The sequence below is a fragment of the Dasypus novemcinctus genome, chromosome 20, assembly GCF_030445035.2.
Source record: "Dasypus novemcinctus isolate mDasNov1 chromosome 20, mDasNov1.1.hap2, whole genome shotgun sequence".
NCBI lineage: Eukaryota > Metazoa > Chordata > Mammalia > Cingulata > Dasypodidae > Dasypus > Dasypus novemcinctus.
The window spans coordinates 21,318,062-21,335,537 of record NC_080692.1 but is presented as its reverse complement, the minus strand read 5'-3'; the positions used below and the strand labels follow the sequence as shown (position 1 = coordinate 21,335,537).

The 17,476-nt window shown below is 61.1% G+C and overlaps 1 protein-coding gene across 7 annotated transcripts in view; it reads right to left on the bottom strand.

The window, feature by feature from the left end:
- Positions 1-17,476, bottom strand: part of TSPAN9 (tetraspanin 9) — a 226,588-nt gene that overhangs the window by 82,378 nt on the left and 126,734 nt on the right. For 6 of the 7 annotated variants that reach the window (XM_058282593.2, XM_058282594.2, XM_058282595.1 and 3 more), the window contains one exon: positions 7,189-7,268. In XM_058282593.2, the coding sequence (XP_058138576.1) occupies positions 7,189-7,251 (63 nt within the window). In that variant the 5' untranslated portion in view covers positions 7,252-7,268. Of the gene's footprint in view, positions 1-7,188; positions 7,645-17,476 lie in introns of those variants that run through there. The other variant, XM_004456207.4, reaches the window with a different exon arrangement.

Sequence of the window (17,476 nt, the reverse complement as noted above, 5' to 3'; positions counted from 1 at the left end):
TATGGCATCAAGAGCATGAGTGACAAAAGAAGAATAAATTGGACTTCATCAAAATTAAGGACATTATCAAGAGAATGAAAAGGACAACCCACGCAAATGGAAAAAGCAGTTTTAAATCATAGATTTGGTAAGGGTTTAATATCCAGAATATGCAAAGAACACCTATAATTCAACAACATAAAGACAAACAACCCAATTGAAAAATGAGCAAAGGACTTGAAAAGACATTCCCCCATAGAAAATACACACATGGCCAATAAGCTCATGAAGAGGTGCCCTACGTCATAAGGCATTGGGGAAACGCCACAGAAAGTCATGAGATACCATCAGGGAGGAAAAATAGGATCCGTGCGCACTGCTCGTGGGAAGGTAAAATGGCACAGCCGCTGTGGAAAATAGTTCAGCAGCTCCTCAAACACTTAAGCACAGAATTACCATACGAACTGGCAATTCCAGTTCTAGATATACACTCCAAAGAATTGCAAGCAGGGACTCGGACAGACATCTGTACACCAGTGTCCACAGCAGCATTAGTCACAATAGCCTCAGGTGGAAGGAACCCAAGTGTCCATGGACAGACGAATAGATAAAACAAAATGTGGTCTAGCCACATGGTGGAATACTACTCAGCCATTAAAAAGGAATGACGTTCTGGCACAAGGATGACCTCTGAAAACATTATGCTGAGCCAAATAAGCCAGGCACAGAGGACAAATGGTGTGTGATCCCACTCATTTGCCGTATCTAGAATAAGCAAACTCACAGACAGCAAGGTGGCTAGAGGTTACCAGGGACTGAGGGGTGGGAGGGTGATGGGGCTGGGGAATGGGGAGCTCTTGCTAACGGCAATGCCTGGTGGTGCTAGTAGCACAACACTATAAATGTGACTTGTGGCCACCGCATTATACACTGAAAAGTGGTTAAAATGGCAAATTTTTCAAAAGAAAGTGGCCTGGCTGATTGGACTGTACCCCCCTGCTGAAGTGCCCCTGGAGCAGGTGGCAGAGAGCCACGTCTGTGCTCTTGGGCCAGCCACCCCCACCAGCCGCTGTCACTGGGCCTCTCTGCACGGGCAGAGCAGGGAGGGGATTTGAGAGCCCGCAGCCTGCCCTGCCACAGGGCCTGCCCGGGTCCCCACGTAAGCCGGCCGGGCCCATCTCAACAGAAGCGTGGACTCGCCGAGCTTTTACAAGGGATCTCAGGCATCACCTGAAGCCCATGGCTAGCTGGAGAAGGAGGGGGGTCAAAGGCCATCCCTCTACCTGCTGCTGCTCCCCCGGCCCGAGGTCTGCGCTAGCTCCCCGTGTGCCACCTTCCATGTTTCCCCCGGGCTCAGACCCCAACCCCCCACCACTCCTGCTGGCAGATTAGCTTCCAAATGTGAGCAGGGACAAAGCAGCTCAGGAGACTTAACTCTGCCCGACGGGTTTAGCTCAGCTTCAAAGCTTCCTAACTAGAACCGAATAAGCAGGCACATCGCGGCTGGAAGGGAGAGGCCGGGAGCGGGGAGCAGACAGGGGTCTCTCTGTAAAGCTGGATTACCCAGGGCAGCAGCCTGCAGCCCGAGTGACACAGCCAGGCCTGTCGTGGTGGCCACCGCCAGAAAAGCAAAATATCCCTCTCCCCGAGGCCTGGAGACAAACTGAGGAGCACCCCAGGAACCTCCAGGTGCTGGAGCCTGCTTTAGAGCAGGGCAGTAGCACCTCGTCCTCAGAGCCCATTCCAAGCTCCCTAGCCCCAAGAGGGAGCTCATGACTGGCCCCACCCAGCCCGGCCCCACCCTTTGCTTCTCCTTGCACATGCAGGGGGCTCAGGCTCCCCTGTCAGGCTGCAAGCCCTCCTCCTGTACAGGCCCTGTGCCAACCTGCCCTCTCTCTCCCCCTTGCCTGGACCTCCAGTCTCATCTAGCAAGAAAACTCCTATTCAACCTTCAAAACCCAGGTGTCCCTTCCTCTACTTTGTTATCTCTGCGTCTTCTCCACAGCTCTGTCAAGCACCTACTGCTCAGCTCTTTAACTCTCTATCCTCCATGGGACTCTGAGCAGCTCCAGGGCCTGGGTTACAGCAAACACTCAATAGATGCGTGTCACAGACACTGGCCACACAGTATGCAGTTGGTCTTTCCAACAGAAGAAACAGAAATGCCAAATAATTCACTAATTCTTTTTTCCGAAACTAGAAACTTCCTAAAAGCAACCCAGGCTATTCCTTCTCTCCTTCGCTTCTCGCTGGAGCAAACATTTTGAGGGGAGAGCCAACCAGCCTCCACGTCGGCAAAGAAAGGACAAGCCAAGCCAGGCCCCCAGGATGCTGGCTCCAGGCCTTTGTGCTCCTCCCTTGAATGCCAGGGATGGGGAGATGCCCCCTGCTCCAACCCCGCCCTGGGCAGACCTGTGCTCAAATGCTCGGGAGGACGAGCCAAATGACCTCTCGAATCTACCACTTCCTGGCATGAGAAAACCGATCTGGAGCAACTGGAGCTCCTGTGCATGCAGCAGGCATTCAGGGAATAGCTGTGCAGTGAGTGAATGGACTCAATCAGGACCCAACGCCCTAGTAAGCCACAGAGGGCCACAGAGCCCGCCGCCAAGTTCAGCCAAGGGCAGCCGGGTCCACGGAGAGGCGAGGAGGGCGAGGGCAGGGCGCGGCCTCCCCACTCAGGGGGGCTCGGAGGGCATCTGCTGTGTCCTCAAGGCGGAGAAGGCCGCTCGGCCCGCTTCCGCCGGGACTGTCTCTTCTCTACCCTTTCCCTGCCCACCCCCTCTTGATTGACACCGATGCTGGCTCTGACACAATTTAAAAATAGATATTAAGACAAGGAAGTTTAATTTTTAATGCTTCGGAAAGGAAGTGAACGCAGAGCTGGTATCCCCTGGCGCCCGTGTTCCGGGGGTCTCAGTGCACTTGCCAGGCCCTTTACCTGCCCCCGCTGCTCCCAAGCAGGGCCATGTGCCTGACCCACCTGGAAGAGCCACTTCTAACATCCTTCCAAGCAGGCAGGTCCACAAGGGCGAGCGGCCTGAGCACCTCCCACCTGAGCACGATGGGAAGCCTCTCAGTGCCTCCTGCTGCCAAGGTGAGCCTGGCCCTCGGCCTCTGCTTGGGGAGGCAGAGCTGCACACGAGCTCCCTGTTCAGGCCAGACAGGCGCACCCCTTGCTCTCATTTCCAGACAGAAGGCACCTGCAGGCTCCGTACAACCCCCCGGGCCAAGCGCTGGCTGGGCAGACGCCCTGGTCCTGGACTCCAAGGACCAAGAGGGAGCCACGGAGCTCGAATCCGGGCGCCAAACGTGGCTGGAGCGCCATCACCAAGCAGCCTGCACCCCCGGGGGCTGCGCAGTTGAGAGGGGCTGGCCCGCTGCAGGGAGGTTAACCAGGCCCCACCCTGCCCGCCAGCTCTGCCAACCTTTCCCTGCCCCAGCGGGCAGGCTAATTGGCCTCTATTAAGGGAGTGATCCACGAGGAATAGACCTTCCAATGGGGCCAGAATGTCACTGCTCCGCCAGCCACGATTTAGAGCGATGGGACGGCTCTGCTGGCAAAGAAGAGAAGTGGCCCTTCTCCTGAGCGGCAATTACGCCCGCCGCCCAGCCCTTCACCCGCCCCCTGGACAGGACCTGGACTGGGGCTGGGAGAAGCTGGGTGGGGGGCATAACGTGCACCCCAAGGGGGGCCCCAGGCCCCAGCACTCAGAGGCTCGCCCTGCAGCCCATCCCTCTACTGCCCCTCTGCTCCAAGCCTCCTCTGGACTCCTGGGGGGCCTGAGATAGCTGCTGCTCTCCCGGGAGTACTCGGCCAGCTGCTTCAGGGGGACTCGGGGGGGGCTGACCGGGGAAATGCCCCACCTGGCTGCTGCTGCTGGGGGACACCTTGGGGTGGGCTTGACGGCCGTGGAGAGGACCCCCGGGTGGGGAAAGTTTTGTCCCACTCCCAGCCTCCCACCCGCCCGCCCCAAGAGGCCAGCGCTCCTCCATCTGTTGGGTCGGTGGTACCAGGAGTGGCCCTGGGCCCCCACCAGCAGGCAGGCGCGCCGAAGCCTGGGGGGCACCTGCCCTGCCCTCAGGACCCAGGAGGGGTGCTGGCCACCGAGCGCGGCTCCCATCGCGCCCCCAGGGACGGCGCCCAGGCCCTCCTGGCGGGGAGCCAGGGGCGCTCGGGCCCGTTGGACAGCTGCGCCTCCCTCTGTGCTGGGAATCCTCCCAAGAGGCTCGCGGGAGGCAGAGGGGGTGTGGCAGCAGCGGTGGGTTTGGAGAACGACCAGGAAGGTTCCGGCTTTATGGGAAGATCTCTGTCTATTGATCGCCGGCCTCGGGTTCAACTCCAGTGCCCTAGCAAAGCCTCTTTTTGGGATCTGAGCCAGGAGAGTAGAAAAAGTGATGGCTGCATAATTCCTGACAATCGCGCTGGACCCCAGGCGCCAGAGCTCTGCCTCCCCACTCTGAACAGCCACACACCTCCCCACCCCCACCCTCTCACCCACCCACCCCTAGTGCGGACTGGCCAGCACTGGGCTCTCCCAGGATCCAGCCTCACCGCCCACCCCACCTGCACCTTCTCCTCTTGGGCTCTGCCCTCTGCCCCTTCTTCCCTACAGACCTTAGCACCTGACTTCTTTGAAAGGAGCACAGTGGCCCCCTGTCCCCAGCCCAGGGCTAACATCCTGCCACACCTGCTCTTCCAGCTCCCCATAAACCCCGCACAAACACTCTCTCCCCAAAACGGGCAGCCATTTCTCTTTGGTTCCATTTTCCATCTTTCCTAAGGTCTATGTCTTTTTTCATTAGCTCATTCACTACCAGCATAATAGGACTGAGTCTCTGAGACGTGATTTTGCCCAGCTCTTGGCATGTCATGGGAACTGTGAAAACATTAAACATTCAGAAAAGGCAGGTACCAGGAGAGAGCAGGACCCCAAGTCTGGTAAAATAGCAGTCCTGTGCATCTTCTAATTAGGAAGAGGCAGCAAATTCTCTCACTGAAGAACATAAAGGAAGAAAATTCCAGCGACTAGTGCATTAACCTCTGCTGAGCTTTTATGAGAATAGAGTAAAGAGCCATTTGTGGCCCCCGGAGCAAGGTGCTAAGGGAGCTTTAATCGAAGAGAAGTCTGATAACTTTTCTTCCCTAAGAAGTGGAACTTGGGAACGCATACCACATACTAGCATGCAGAGGATCCCCAGCTGTGGCTTCCGTTCATTCACTCCCAAATGCATAAAAAATGCAAGACAGGGACTAGCCGGGGAGGACCCCAAACCAAGCGCGGACCCTTCTGGAGAAGAGGCGCTCCACACAGCCATACCCACTCCTGCCAGTAGGTGGCGCCGCGGAGATGGGGAGGAGGGGTGCCGAGCGCAAGTTCCCGGCGACAGGCTCTAAGCGTCACCAGGGGGGGCTCTTTCTGGTTAAGTGTTAACATGTTCAGGGAGGGGCAGAGCAGACCAGTTGGCTGGGACTATGAAAAAGGACAGAGAGGGGAGCGGTGAACAATAGAAAGGACAGCACTCAAGTACACCCGAAGGCACCCCAGACATACCCAGCTGACACGGACGTGGCAAATGAGTCAAAGCAGCGGGAGGCACCCGCCCTCTGGAGGCTTCGAAGTCATTCCTGGCATTCCAAATGGTTCTCGCCACCCAAAAAAAGCATCAGCACTTCTCCAGCCCAGTTTCCAGAAAGCCCCAGGGCAGTAACCTCCCGCTGACAATGGCTGGAGGGCCCCGACCCAGGCAGATACCTGGGGGGATCCAACGCCAAGCCTCCCCCTGGGAAGAGCGGCAGTGGCCCCAGGCGGGGAAGGGGGCCTCCCCACACCGTAGAGAAGGCAAGGCACACCCAGGCACCGCCTCTCCCAGTTCCAGGACGCCCCATAATTAACGAGGTGGGAACTCCGAATGAGACCACCACAACTGCCCCCCACTGGCTGGCCTTGAGGGACAGAGCAACTTGCCCAAGGTCACACCAGAAACCACCGCAGAGCCAAGACTCGGCCACCGCCTTCTTGCCCTCCCAGCCCGGAGCTTGCCCCTTGGTGGGAAAAGCCACCCCTCCCCCACACACCTCCACACCCACAGAAGTGATTTCCGCGAAAGTGGGTCACCGCAGGCAAAAGTGAACACCAAAGCACAAGCACGTCTGCCCATCTGAGCGCTGATGACTTCCTGCTGCCCACCGCGTGCCCTGGGACCGGGACGGCCGGACGCCTCCCGCAGGCGGGACGGGGCCTGCGGCCAGCCACGCACCTGGGCAGGCTAGCCTACGCGTCCCGGCCCTGGTGAAGAAGGCGGGGCAGCAGATGACGTAGAGGAACGATGAGACACGAATTTGAGAAGTTTTCAAATTTGCCGAACTAGTATTTCTTACACGCACTCACAGCCGCCGGGATCACACACGGGCAAGAGAACAAGTCAGAGCTGTCCCACCCTCCGACACCTCTAGAAAATCATCTCTGGCCAAGGACAGGGCCTGCCCAGCTTGCGCGCTTCTCCCCTTCCAGGCCCCGGGGCTCCCGAGCCTGGCAGAGCTGGCGTGCCTGGCGGGAGCACGTGGCCAGCCTGCTCTGGGCCCGGCCCACTGCAATCCCTCAAAAGCAGCAACTGGCCACCCGAGGGCAGCAGCCCTCCCACCCCCCTTCCCGCACCAGCCGGGCTGGCATTTCCCAGGGCTGAGCCGCCAGCCGGTTGGCCTGGGAGAGGGGCTCCTCCTCCCGGGGATTCACTGGAAGGCGTGGGCGGAGGTGCGGCTACCCCTACCCCACTCCCGTAAAAGGCTACAGATTGCACACGCGTGTATTCCAGAAAAAGACAAGAAGAAACTCAGAAAACGCCTGTATTCAACTCTGGGTCACCAGAGCTGCTAAAAAATTCCGACCCCACGCCCATTTCTGCAGGGTCCCCAGCAGCAGGCACTTCCAGCAGGAGCTTTCTTCTCGGGGGAGGAAGGGGTGGCCAACTTTGCCAGGCACCTAGGAGGAGAGCAAGCCTCTCCCGGAAGGCAGGCAAGTTGGAGCCTCCGTGCAGCCACCACCGAGAGGGAGAAAGGCAGCGAGCGGCGCGCGAAAGGGGGGAAACGATCTCCATAAAACCCACTTACCGTTGTGCGGAGAGCAGAGCAATGCAGCACGCAAGAGGGCTTGCCTTGTAGGTAAAGAGGAGAGGCTGGCAAAGGGAGAGATAAAGGGAAGGACTTACCCAGAATATCAGATTGAAGAGGAACATCAAGTACTTCAAGCAGCAGAGGCAGCCCCGGGCCATGTTGCACTTCTTAAATTCTAGGAGGAAAACAAAGGACAGGTCCAGGTAAAACACCACGTACTTGCTGCCTCTGGGCGCATTGTACTTGTCTGTCTTCACGCCGGCCTCGGCTCGGCTCTGGCCGCGGGCGCCCGCGGGGCCGTAGAAGGCGCCGGCCGTGAAGCCGCGGCCGAACGGGCGGCCCGAGCTGGACGGCTTGGCGAAGTCCGAGTCCTTGCTGTCCAAAGATGGACTCCGGTGGATCGAAGAATCCTCACTACTCGACTTCTCCATGCTCGCGGCGTGCCCGGGGGGGCCCGAGGGGCGGGGGGCATCGCTCCCGGAGTGGGACGGAGGGGGCGCCCCGCTCGGGCGCGGGCTGCGGAAGGGCGGGCGGAGCCTCGCACGCCCCCTCTGCGCACCGGGACGCACTCCCGGCCGAGCCCCGGGTCCGGGGGCCGCTGCCGCTCGGCCGGCGCCCCGCGCTCCCTGCCGGCCGGCCCGGGGGGCTCTGCGGCGCGGCGCGGCTCCCCGCGTGCTCGCGGGCGCTCCCCCGCGCGCTGGCTCGACTGCGTAACTTGGCGGCTTCGGGGAGGCTGCAATTGTCTTTCTCGGGCCGAGACGGCGCCTCGCCTCCCTGGCCAGCCGCCGCTCCCCGCAAGGCAGAGGGCGCCCGGCACCGGGCTCCCTGGGCTCCCCGGGCACACCTCTCCCTGCCCGGCCCCGGCGCGGGGCCCGGCCACTTTGCGGGCGCTCCGCCTCCTCGCGCTCGGCGACTTGGCGAGGCGGCTCGCGGGCCCTGCGCGGCCCCGGCGCGCGGCGGGCAGTGCCGAGGGACCCGCCGCTGCTGCACCCGCGGGGCTTTCCCGGTGAAATCCCAGCCCCGACTCCGGACTCCGAAATCGCCCCGAGCCCCCTCCCTGGGCCCTCGGCCCCGCCCCCTGCTTTGCATTCGACCAATGGGCACGCGGGGTGCCTGGCCCCCTGTGGGGGCACCACCCCCCCTCCCCAATGACACCATGTCTTTAATAGGATTAGCGAGCTGCCGGGTGCCTACACCAGTGCCCCGCGAACCCGCGCTAAATGTCAAGGGCTCTTAGCCGGGGGTGAACCAGAACATTCATCGGAAGGCGCCGGGCTCTTTCCACGGAGGAAAGGGGACCGCGGGCGGCTGGAGGGACTAGCAACGCGAAGGAAGCCACAGGAAAGGCCTGGGGAGGCTCGGGGGAGCGGAGGGCGGCCGCCGCTGCCCGGCCGCCACCCCCTGTGCACGCGGGGGGCCCGGCCGGCCCGAGGCGCACAGCCTCTCGGCTGTACATCCACGCGCGAACGCGCGCGCACCCGAGCACCCACACCACGCTTTTGCACACGTGGGTCTGCTCGGGTGCGCGGGGAGAAGGGCCCGCAGGGGAAGGTGCGAGGTGCGGGAAAGGCGCTGGGGGGCCTCTGCGGTGCGTGCGCCGCCCTCCCCGCCCCCTCCGCGCGCACGCGCGCGCACACCCGCGGCTCGGCGAGGCTCCTGCAGCTGCGCGATGCCTCACCCCCGCGTGCCGAGGGGGCACGCCGCTCCGGCTGGGACCTGCGCCCGGCCGGGGGGAGCGCGTGGCCCAAGTGGGAGACCCACCTGGCCCCTCCGCATTGTGCCTTTGCCGAGGGTGAGAGGCAGGAGTCCTCTGGGCACGAAGGGGCGGGGAGGCGGCAGGAGTGAGGCTCGGGCTTGTGGCTTGGGAACGGCCGGGAGCAGCCTGGCTGGCCTCCCTTGGCCTCGTGCTCAAGTCTGCACTGCCGACCCGGGGGCGCCGCGGCTGGCAGATGAGCCAGGAAGAAGAGGAGCCTCGTCCGGCAGAGACTCCAGCTCTCTTCTCTGCCACCATCCCTGTCACTCTGCAGTCGCGAGTGCAGGGACCAAGTCTGCATCCCCAGCATCTGGGACTGGCTGGGGGAGGCAGGTGGAAGAGTCCATGCTCTACCTGGGAGCGTGAAAGAGCCTCCTGGGATCCCATCAGACATTCCTTCCACACCTGCTGTGGGCTGAGCACCAGGCAGGCCCTTGAGGCAGCAGGTGTAAGATGTGCCGCTCCCTGCCCTTCAGGCACACACGGTCAAGTGGGGGAGACAAGAGGACATTCATCACCAAGGCCAGGCAGATGGCCAGTGCAGGACAGAGCTGACACAACTGGTCACGGCTGTACAGGAAGGGGTGTCAAATCTGACCAGGGGGACAGCAAGAGCCTCTTCCCAGGGCTGTTGCAGGATAGGGCACTGGGGGGACGGCACCCTCACAGGTGCCCAGGCAGGCCCTCTTCCCGGGGGGGGGGGGGGGGCGGGCTGTTCAGCTTCTTTGGAGGAGCCTGCAGTGGTTTCTTCTTCTGAGCCCCTTTCAACTCAGCCGGGGAGCCCAGCCCGCCACGCACATCAGCCGCGGCCACCCGCCCTCTCTCCTCTCCCACCTGAGACTGCTCCCTCCAGATGAGGGGGCAGATACCAGCCCGCTCCTGCGGGGACACGGCGGCCACCTGACTGCCACGGCTCACGCCTTTTGTCAGCTTCAACCCCGGCGGCTCCCGAGGGGCTCGCGGCTGCCACTTTGTTCTCACAGCGCTCCTCCTTGGCGGCTGGCAGTGAGATCGTTCACCAGCCGGCCCAGCTGTCGGAGACCTTCTCTCATGCTTGGCTTTTTAGCGGTGTGATCCGGGGCAAGGTGCTCGGCCTTTCTGAGCTTCCATTTCCTCTTCTTGGAAAGGGGGGTGAAGTGACCCCTCCTCCTAGAGATGCTGTGAGAATAAGGGGCGCTGGCAGCTGTGACGGCATGTGAGAGCACTGAGCAAACAAGGTGCCGCTAACCGTTGTCTCCTGGCATCAGCGGAGAGCCTCCTGGCTGGCTCCTCGCTTTCTCGGCTCTCCCTTCTCCCGGTTGCCCCGGATGGCTCGACCTTCACTTCTGATTGTACGTGAACTCTTGCCGCTAACTGCTGCCTCAGCAACCCAGGCAAAAGTTTCAGGGTGTGGAGGAGGGGGAGCAGGAATGGAAGAGGAGGAGAGGCTGCCCAGCATCACAGGGGCGCTCCCTCCGGGCCACGCTGTCCCAAGGGCACTGGAGTCCCACTCAGGCCCTCACCAAAGCTGCGGTGCAGACCCATCGGGCTCCCCAGCCCAGCCGACGTCAGCACAGGAGGCAACTCGGGTTCTCAGGTTCACTGGCTCTCATCACATGCCAGGCACCAGGCTTTCGTGCAGGAGCTCATTTAATCCTCCAAGCCTCACGACCTCCCGATGAGATAGGTATGACCATTTATCCCCTTGTTACAGATCGGGAAACCCATGCTTAGAGGGGGGAGCTTCTCCAGGGCCACATGGTTAGCAAGCTGTAGAGCCAGGACCTGAACCCAGCTCTGTGTGACTTCAAAGGCTGTGTTCTTTGCACTTGGGAACCTTCCAGTCCAGCAGATAGAATTTCAAAGCACAACGGGGGAAGCGGATTTGGCTCAATGGATAGGGCGTCTGCCTACCACATGGGAGGTCCAGGGTTCAAACCCAGGGCTTCCTGATCCATGTGGTGAGCTGGGCCACACGCAGTGCTGATGGGCACAAGGAGTGCAGTGCCACACAGGGGTGTCCCCCGCGTAAGGGAGCCCCACGCGCAAGGAGTGCACCCCATAAGGAGATCTGCCCCACACGAAAAAAGTGCAGCCCGCCCAGGAGTGTTGCCGCACACACGGAAAGCTGAAGGAGCAAGATGACGTAACAAAAAGAAACACAGATTCCCGGTGCCACTGACAAGAATACAAGTGAACACAGAAGAACACACAGCAAATGGACACAGAAAGCAGACAACTGGGGTGGGGGGGAGGAAGGGGAGACAATAAAAAATCTTTAAAAAAAATTTTTTTTTTAATCAAATTTCTTTTAAAAAAAGCACAACAGGGTACTGAAGGTAGCATGTCATTAGAAAAGGACCTTTGGGGCAAGAGGGCGTGTTGGGGCCAGACTGATTGCCAGCAAGGGAGAATCGCCAGGGAGATGAGCTCAAGTCATCTTAGGGAGGGCTGGGAGAAGGACGGGGGTGCAGGGAGAATCTAGCGTGGCAGACAGAAAGCCATTCCATGAAAGCAGGCGGCTCGACAAGGTGGCAGCGAAAATGCATCCCTTCTCCTTGCCCTCCCTCTGCGGGCAAACCATCATTCGTAATAGATGGTTCATTATGGGCAGGATACTGAGCAAGGGCCGTGGAAGACACCAAGATGAATGGGACATGGCGGTGAGCCTGGAGGGGCGCCCAGCCTAGCTGAAGCGGCCAGCCTTCTACCCCGCTCCAAGCCCGTATCTAGAGCCCATCTCTAGAAGCAGCACAACAGAGCGCCAGCGGGAGGACGAGCGAAGAGCCGCTCCGTGGACACGCCCTGGGCGCAGGGCAGTCTGCGGTGGTCTGCACAGGAAGAAGGGGTGCAAGGGTGTCCTAGGAAGGCCTGGTTATCGCACATTTGGGGGACAGTGAGCAGATGGGCCTCGCAGCAGGAGGAGGCCTGCCGGGGCACCCAAATAGGGTGGACCTCATTCTGGGGCTTGCCAAGCAGTCAGGGCATGTCATGAAACTGGTACCCGAGGAAACAGGGGCTGGCAGCAGGGTGGAGGAGAGGGGAGAAGACAGGCGGCTGTGGCTGCCTCTCTTTCATGGATTTGGGGTGCAGAGAGTCAAGGTGGTCCAAGATGCCACCTCTCCTGGTCCTCGTGAGTCTCCACCACCTGCCATGCCCAGAGGAGCCGAAAGGTACAGGCTGCCCTTGAGGGCATCTCTGAGCATGTGGCCAAGGAGAGCTGTCCTTCCTTCATCTCTTTCTCCCTTTTTTAACAACAACAACAACAAAAAAAAGGTGAAGCAACTGCAGAATTCCCAGAGGAGAGGACAAGAAGTGAAGACGTGCAATCAACACACAGCAGCTCTGCTGACTGGCAGCTGGGGAGCCGTGGGCCTCACAGTCAAGGCCAGTCTTGGTCCGCCTGCCCCGTGTGCCTCAAGCTTGCAGTGGAAACAGAGCTCAGGCTCGGATCTCCCACCCCCCCACACAACGAGCCAACACAGACCCCCGGGCTGACTGCACGGACTATTCCTGGTTGTGACACTGTGTGCTGCTCACAAGGCATCCTGTACCTCCCCCAGAATTTAGGGTAGAGGCAGAGCAGCACTCACCATCCAAAGGAACGACACGTGAGAGGGCTGGCCATTGTAAGAGGATGCTTGTTGAGCACCAACACTGAGATCAGAAAATGCGCTAACTGCTGAGCAACCCGTTTACAGGGGGTGGCAAGAGAGGCGGCTGGAGAAGTGCCCCTCGCAAGGGGCTGCACCCCAGATGTCTGTCGAGGATTCCCTGGCAGGGGCTGGGAATCCTGCAGACTCTGGAAATGAAACAGCTAGGACGGAATGTGTCCCCGTACTTGGCCATGATTAGGAAGGACGGTGACAATGACGGTGAGAGGGTTGGGGTGGGAAAGGATGAAAGGTGGTTTTGGTTTGGGATGGTTTGTTTAGTTTCTGAAACCAGTGAGAAAAAATATAGGCTTTGTCTGCAGTGGGGGGGCTCCCTGTCTGGTGGGGGGTGAACTGCTCAGAACAGCCTACCAAGGGCAGTGGGACCCTCTGGAGAGGGGGTGCGTTCCTCTCCCTCTCCTTTGGCCCTCCAAGCTCTTCATCCAGGCTGCCGCCTCGGTTTGCCTATCTGCCCCTGCTCCGGTCCCTAGGCTTCTGGAAGGGGGCAGGAGCCGCTCCCATCAACCCCCCACTCCTGGCACAGGGACCATCACAGTGCTAGCAGGTGCTCAGGAAGTGTGGGTGGGTAGTGGGGAAAGGAGACCACCACACTTAGTTCCCGAGTTCTTCCCAAGGACAGCCTGAGAGCTCCAAATTCACTAACCACAGGATGGGACCCAAGCCAGGCCGCCATGGAATTGTTCCTGGAAAGCGGCTGTCGAAGGGCTCCGAGCCTGACTACAGAGCCCAGGAAATTTACATGCCGTCTCCCCATTAGGGTGGGCCATGCCTCCTGCAGGCGTCTAAGGGCAGTGCCGGGCGGGGCGGCGGGAGCAACTCTGCCTCTATCTGGGAGTTCCTGGGGAGCCACGCACATCCTCCGTGCTGCGAGCCCAGGAGCAGAGCCACCTCCTCCCTGCCGTCAGCCCTTGGCAGAGGCCGCTCCTGGCTACTGAGGGGTCACGCCTGTGCACAGACCCTCGGCTGCCAGCCCGGGCCCCTCCACGTCCTGCCCGCAGGCCCCGTGCCGGGCTCTCCCACCGCCCGTGGGAGGGGGTCCGTGGAACCCCCGGGGGTGGGAACCAGAGCCGGGGATGGGGGCAGGGCCTGGAGGGGTGGGCAGCACCCTGCGCCCGGGGCCACACGGCCGCCTTTGCCCACACTGACACCTGTGGAGATAAGCCGGGAGAGTACAAAGTAGCAGCCAGGGCCCCAGGAGCCGTGGGGGGGGTGGGTCTGGGGGGCAGGCAGGGGTGCAGGTGAGGGGAGCAGGCGGGGGTGCAGGAGGTGAGGGGGCAGAGGGAGTACAGGAGGTGAGGGGGCAGGGGGTGCAGGAGGTGAGGGGAGCAGGCGGGGGTGCAGGAGGTGAGGGGGCAGGGGAGGTGCAGGAGGTGAGGGGGCAGGGGGGTGCAGGAGGTGAGGGGGTCAGGTGGGGATGCAGGAGGTGAGGGGGTCAGGTGGGGATGCAGGAGGTGAGGGGACAGGGGGAGTGCAGGAGGGATTGTGAGCGGCTTGGTCAGAGCACGCCCTGGTGAGGCTTTGGACAGCCCCTAGCTGAGCTCAGAGGAAAACGGGTCCCAGCCACCGTACTGAAAAGGTGGCTCTGGACCACATGGGGCCAGACGGGAGGTGTGGATGGATCCCAACAGAGCCAACCCCACTCCCCCCAAATCAGCTCACCCACATGCCCTCGTAACTGGAGGTCAGCTGGGCCCAGTTCTGTGCAAAAGGCTGGCACAGGCTCAGGTGTCTTCAGTGGCCCCTGCCCATACCCACCACCCGACCCCACAGCAGAGAACAAAGCTCTGGCAAAATAACATAGTGCAACGATTTCGGGCTTTGGGACGACGTGGAGCTGCGTCTAGATCCCACCTGGAGTGAGTGACTCAATGCTGGGCAACCTAGAAGGACCACTTAGTTGCTCCAACCGTAAAATGGAGACGCACGCCTTCCTAAGCACCTATACACTGAAAAAAAAGATTAACGATGACAAACGCCCTGCACATGCAGAGTCTGTACTCTAAGAAATGTTCAAGGAATTGAGGCACCAGGATCATCATCAACAATAATAATTATAGTAAATATGGTCCCTGTCCCCTCTAATTATAATGTTGTAGAGCAAAGAAAGACACATCACAGCACATAATCAATACATAACGTTCTGTGGTTCAAATTCTAAAAGGACGTGCTGACTGCTCCTCTGCTCTCAGCTCACCTCGTTCCTTGGGGAGCCCCTCAGTCTGCACCCACTTCTCTCCCCAGAATCCCTGCACTTGGCCAGTGGCTTTAGATGCCACCCACGTGCTGACACCCAAACACTCCCTGGGCCTGGCCAGTCTTCTGAGCCCCTTCCCCACCCACCCAAGGCTGACATCTACCCACACGGCTGTCTCACGGCAGCTCCCGAATTCACACGCCCCAGAGGCCACACCTTTCCCCACACCTGCTCCCCCCTTCTCAGGAAAGAGCCTCAGTACCCAGCCAGTTGCCTAAGTCAGAAAACCCCTAGATGTGTTCTTGAGTCCCCGTCATTTGCTGCCTCCTGCAAGGAAACGCAAGTCCACGTCTCACTGTCACACATGCCCTGCTCCCGCCCAGCGCCGCCTCGCCCCTCGCCCTGGCCACCACGGCAGGCCCTACCAGGGCTCTCCACTGCCACCCCTGCCCCAGCCCATTGTCCAGGAGCAGGGACTTCTCGGATCCCTGCCCTTCCTAAGCCCTCCAGGGGCTTCCCGCTGCAGGGAGATCCTGACTGCGTGTCTGTGTTTGCTGTCCTCCTTTTCTAAGACAATCCACATTAAGACAGCCCCGAGAGTCCGGCGTGACAGCCCCTGCCCACCTCTCCAGCCATTCTCCTCCCACCCATCGTGCACCTGCCAGCTCTTTCCCTCCTCTGAGCCTTTTCCCCTGCTGTTCCCTGCCTGGAATGCTCTTCTCCAACCCAGGTCTGACTTAGGTCTATGCACCCCTGAGCTCTTGAGAATTCTCCAGAAAGGTCTTTCCTGGTTTTGGGGCTGCCCCCCTCAGGTTTCAGTTAAAGCCCCTCTCCCGGAGGTACGTTCCCTTTGTACCATTTACCTTTTCCTCATTTGGAAAGGACACTTTTAGGTGGCGACGACTGACAATTTACTGTCTGATTCTCCCACGAGACCATAAACCCCAGGGCCGCAGGGGCGGCTGCATCCGTTTTTCTCACTACTATATCCCCAGCACCCAGGACTGTGGGGGTGGGGGGCGCAAGAGATGCCCGTGAACAAATGAGTGGGCACACCAAGGGGGGTGTGCTCAGGCAGCCCACGTCACTGGGCAGGTGTCACAGGCCTTCCGGTTTTGGGCCCTGGCCCCCTAAGGAACGAAGCCTCAGGACACCGGTTACCTGCATGACCTCTAGCTCTTCACCTGCAAAACAGGGAGGCTTTACCAGTGGGTTCCCCAAGGTTCCTTCCAGCCCCGAAGCCCCACCCTATGCGAGGGACCCATTTGGGTCTTAGAAGAGGGGCCGGTCTGGACTGGCAGCAGGGAGGAGGGAGAGGAACGACCGGGCCCGCTGAGGGGCAGAAGACATCCCGGGGGCGAGGCCTCGTGCCCAGCTGAGATGAAGTTTCTCGGCATGCAAGTTTAGAAACGTTGGGGTGACTGGGCCGTGGGTGACCCTGGGTGCCACCCCCTCCTCTCATCAGCTCTGCTCCTCTCACCTGTGCCGCCCACCCGCCCACCAAACTTCCTCGCCGCCTGGCCTTGGTGCTCGCTGCTCCCTCTGCGAAATCCCTTCCACGCGCTCTGATGCGCTGACTGCGCGGTCGGGGCAGGCTTGGAGACTGCCTCCTCACTCGAGCCTGCGGAGGCAAGTCTCGGGGCCTCTCCTGGGAGCACCAGCAGCACCCTAAGTTCATCCTCTCACTGGGAGTCCCCCGCCACCTTCCATATGGGAGCCCCTTGGAGGCGAGGACAGAGTGTGTCATCTGTGATGTCCAAGCCCTTGGCACAAAGCCAGGCACGTGGGCGCTCTCAAGTCACGGTGGGACGGATACATGACGGCAGCAAGGACCTCTGCAGGTGCCCCGGGGAGAGAAAGCGGGTCTTCAGAGATGCCAGCCTTGGCTGGGAGCACGGCACGCTTGAAGCACCAAGCAAGCACGGCCACTTCCAGGACCAGCAGTGGCCTCTGAGCAGGCCCCCGGGCTGGGGGGTGGCCGAGGCCTGGAAGGGTGGGCGGCCGGCCTGCTGGCTAAAGGGCCGCCCCCTGGCACCCCAGCCCTGTCTTCCAGTTGAGCCCAAAGCAGCCCCAGCTCTCAGCCCCCGCCCGGCCAGCAGCCTGGGCACATGCCCAGGAGGGCCTGGTGTGCGGGCATCACGCGGGACACGCAGCCGAACGGCACACACGCACGCTGAGCCTTCGCTCCGGGGAGGCGCAGGGGAAAGCGAGCATTTGTTATTCATACTTATCGAGGAGGACAGGTGGCTTCGGGGAGGATGAGATAAGGCCAGACCACGGGGCACAGGGAGGTGTGACGAAGCCCGAGGTTGACCGCCATGCACCGCTGGAAACGGACCGAGCCAGCACGTCCGCGGAGGGCACTGACGCGCGGCCAGGCGCTGTCCCTGCCCAGCCTCCAGCCTGCCTGCGGGCCCCGGGGACTGACCGCCAGGGCCACTGCCTGCCCGAGCAGGGGCGGTCTCCCTCCTCCCTCCTGCCCACTGCCAGCCAGGAGGACCTGGGGCTGAGGCTAAGCCCTGCCGCGACGGGCGGAGACGGGTGGCCCACGGCGTGCCCTAAGGAGATGGAGAAGGTGCAGCGGCCCGGACGGCGCCGCTCTGAAGCAGGGACAGCTGTCCGGTTCCAATGGAGCCGGCCGGGTCGGACTGGGCTGCCCATGACCCGAGTCTGGCGGTGCCTGCAGTTGCCGGTGGTCCAGCGAACGAGACAGGGCGCTGCCCAGCATCTCCACCGGACCCACGTCATCAGGGCGCCTCCAGCGTAGACGCGCCCGGGTCATC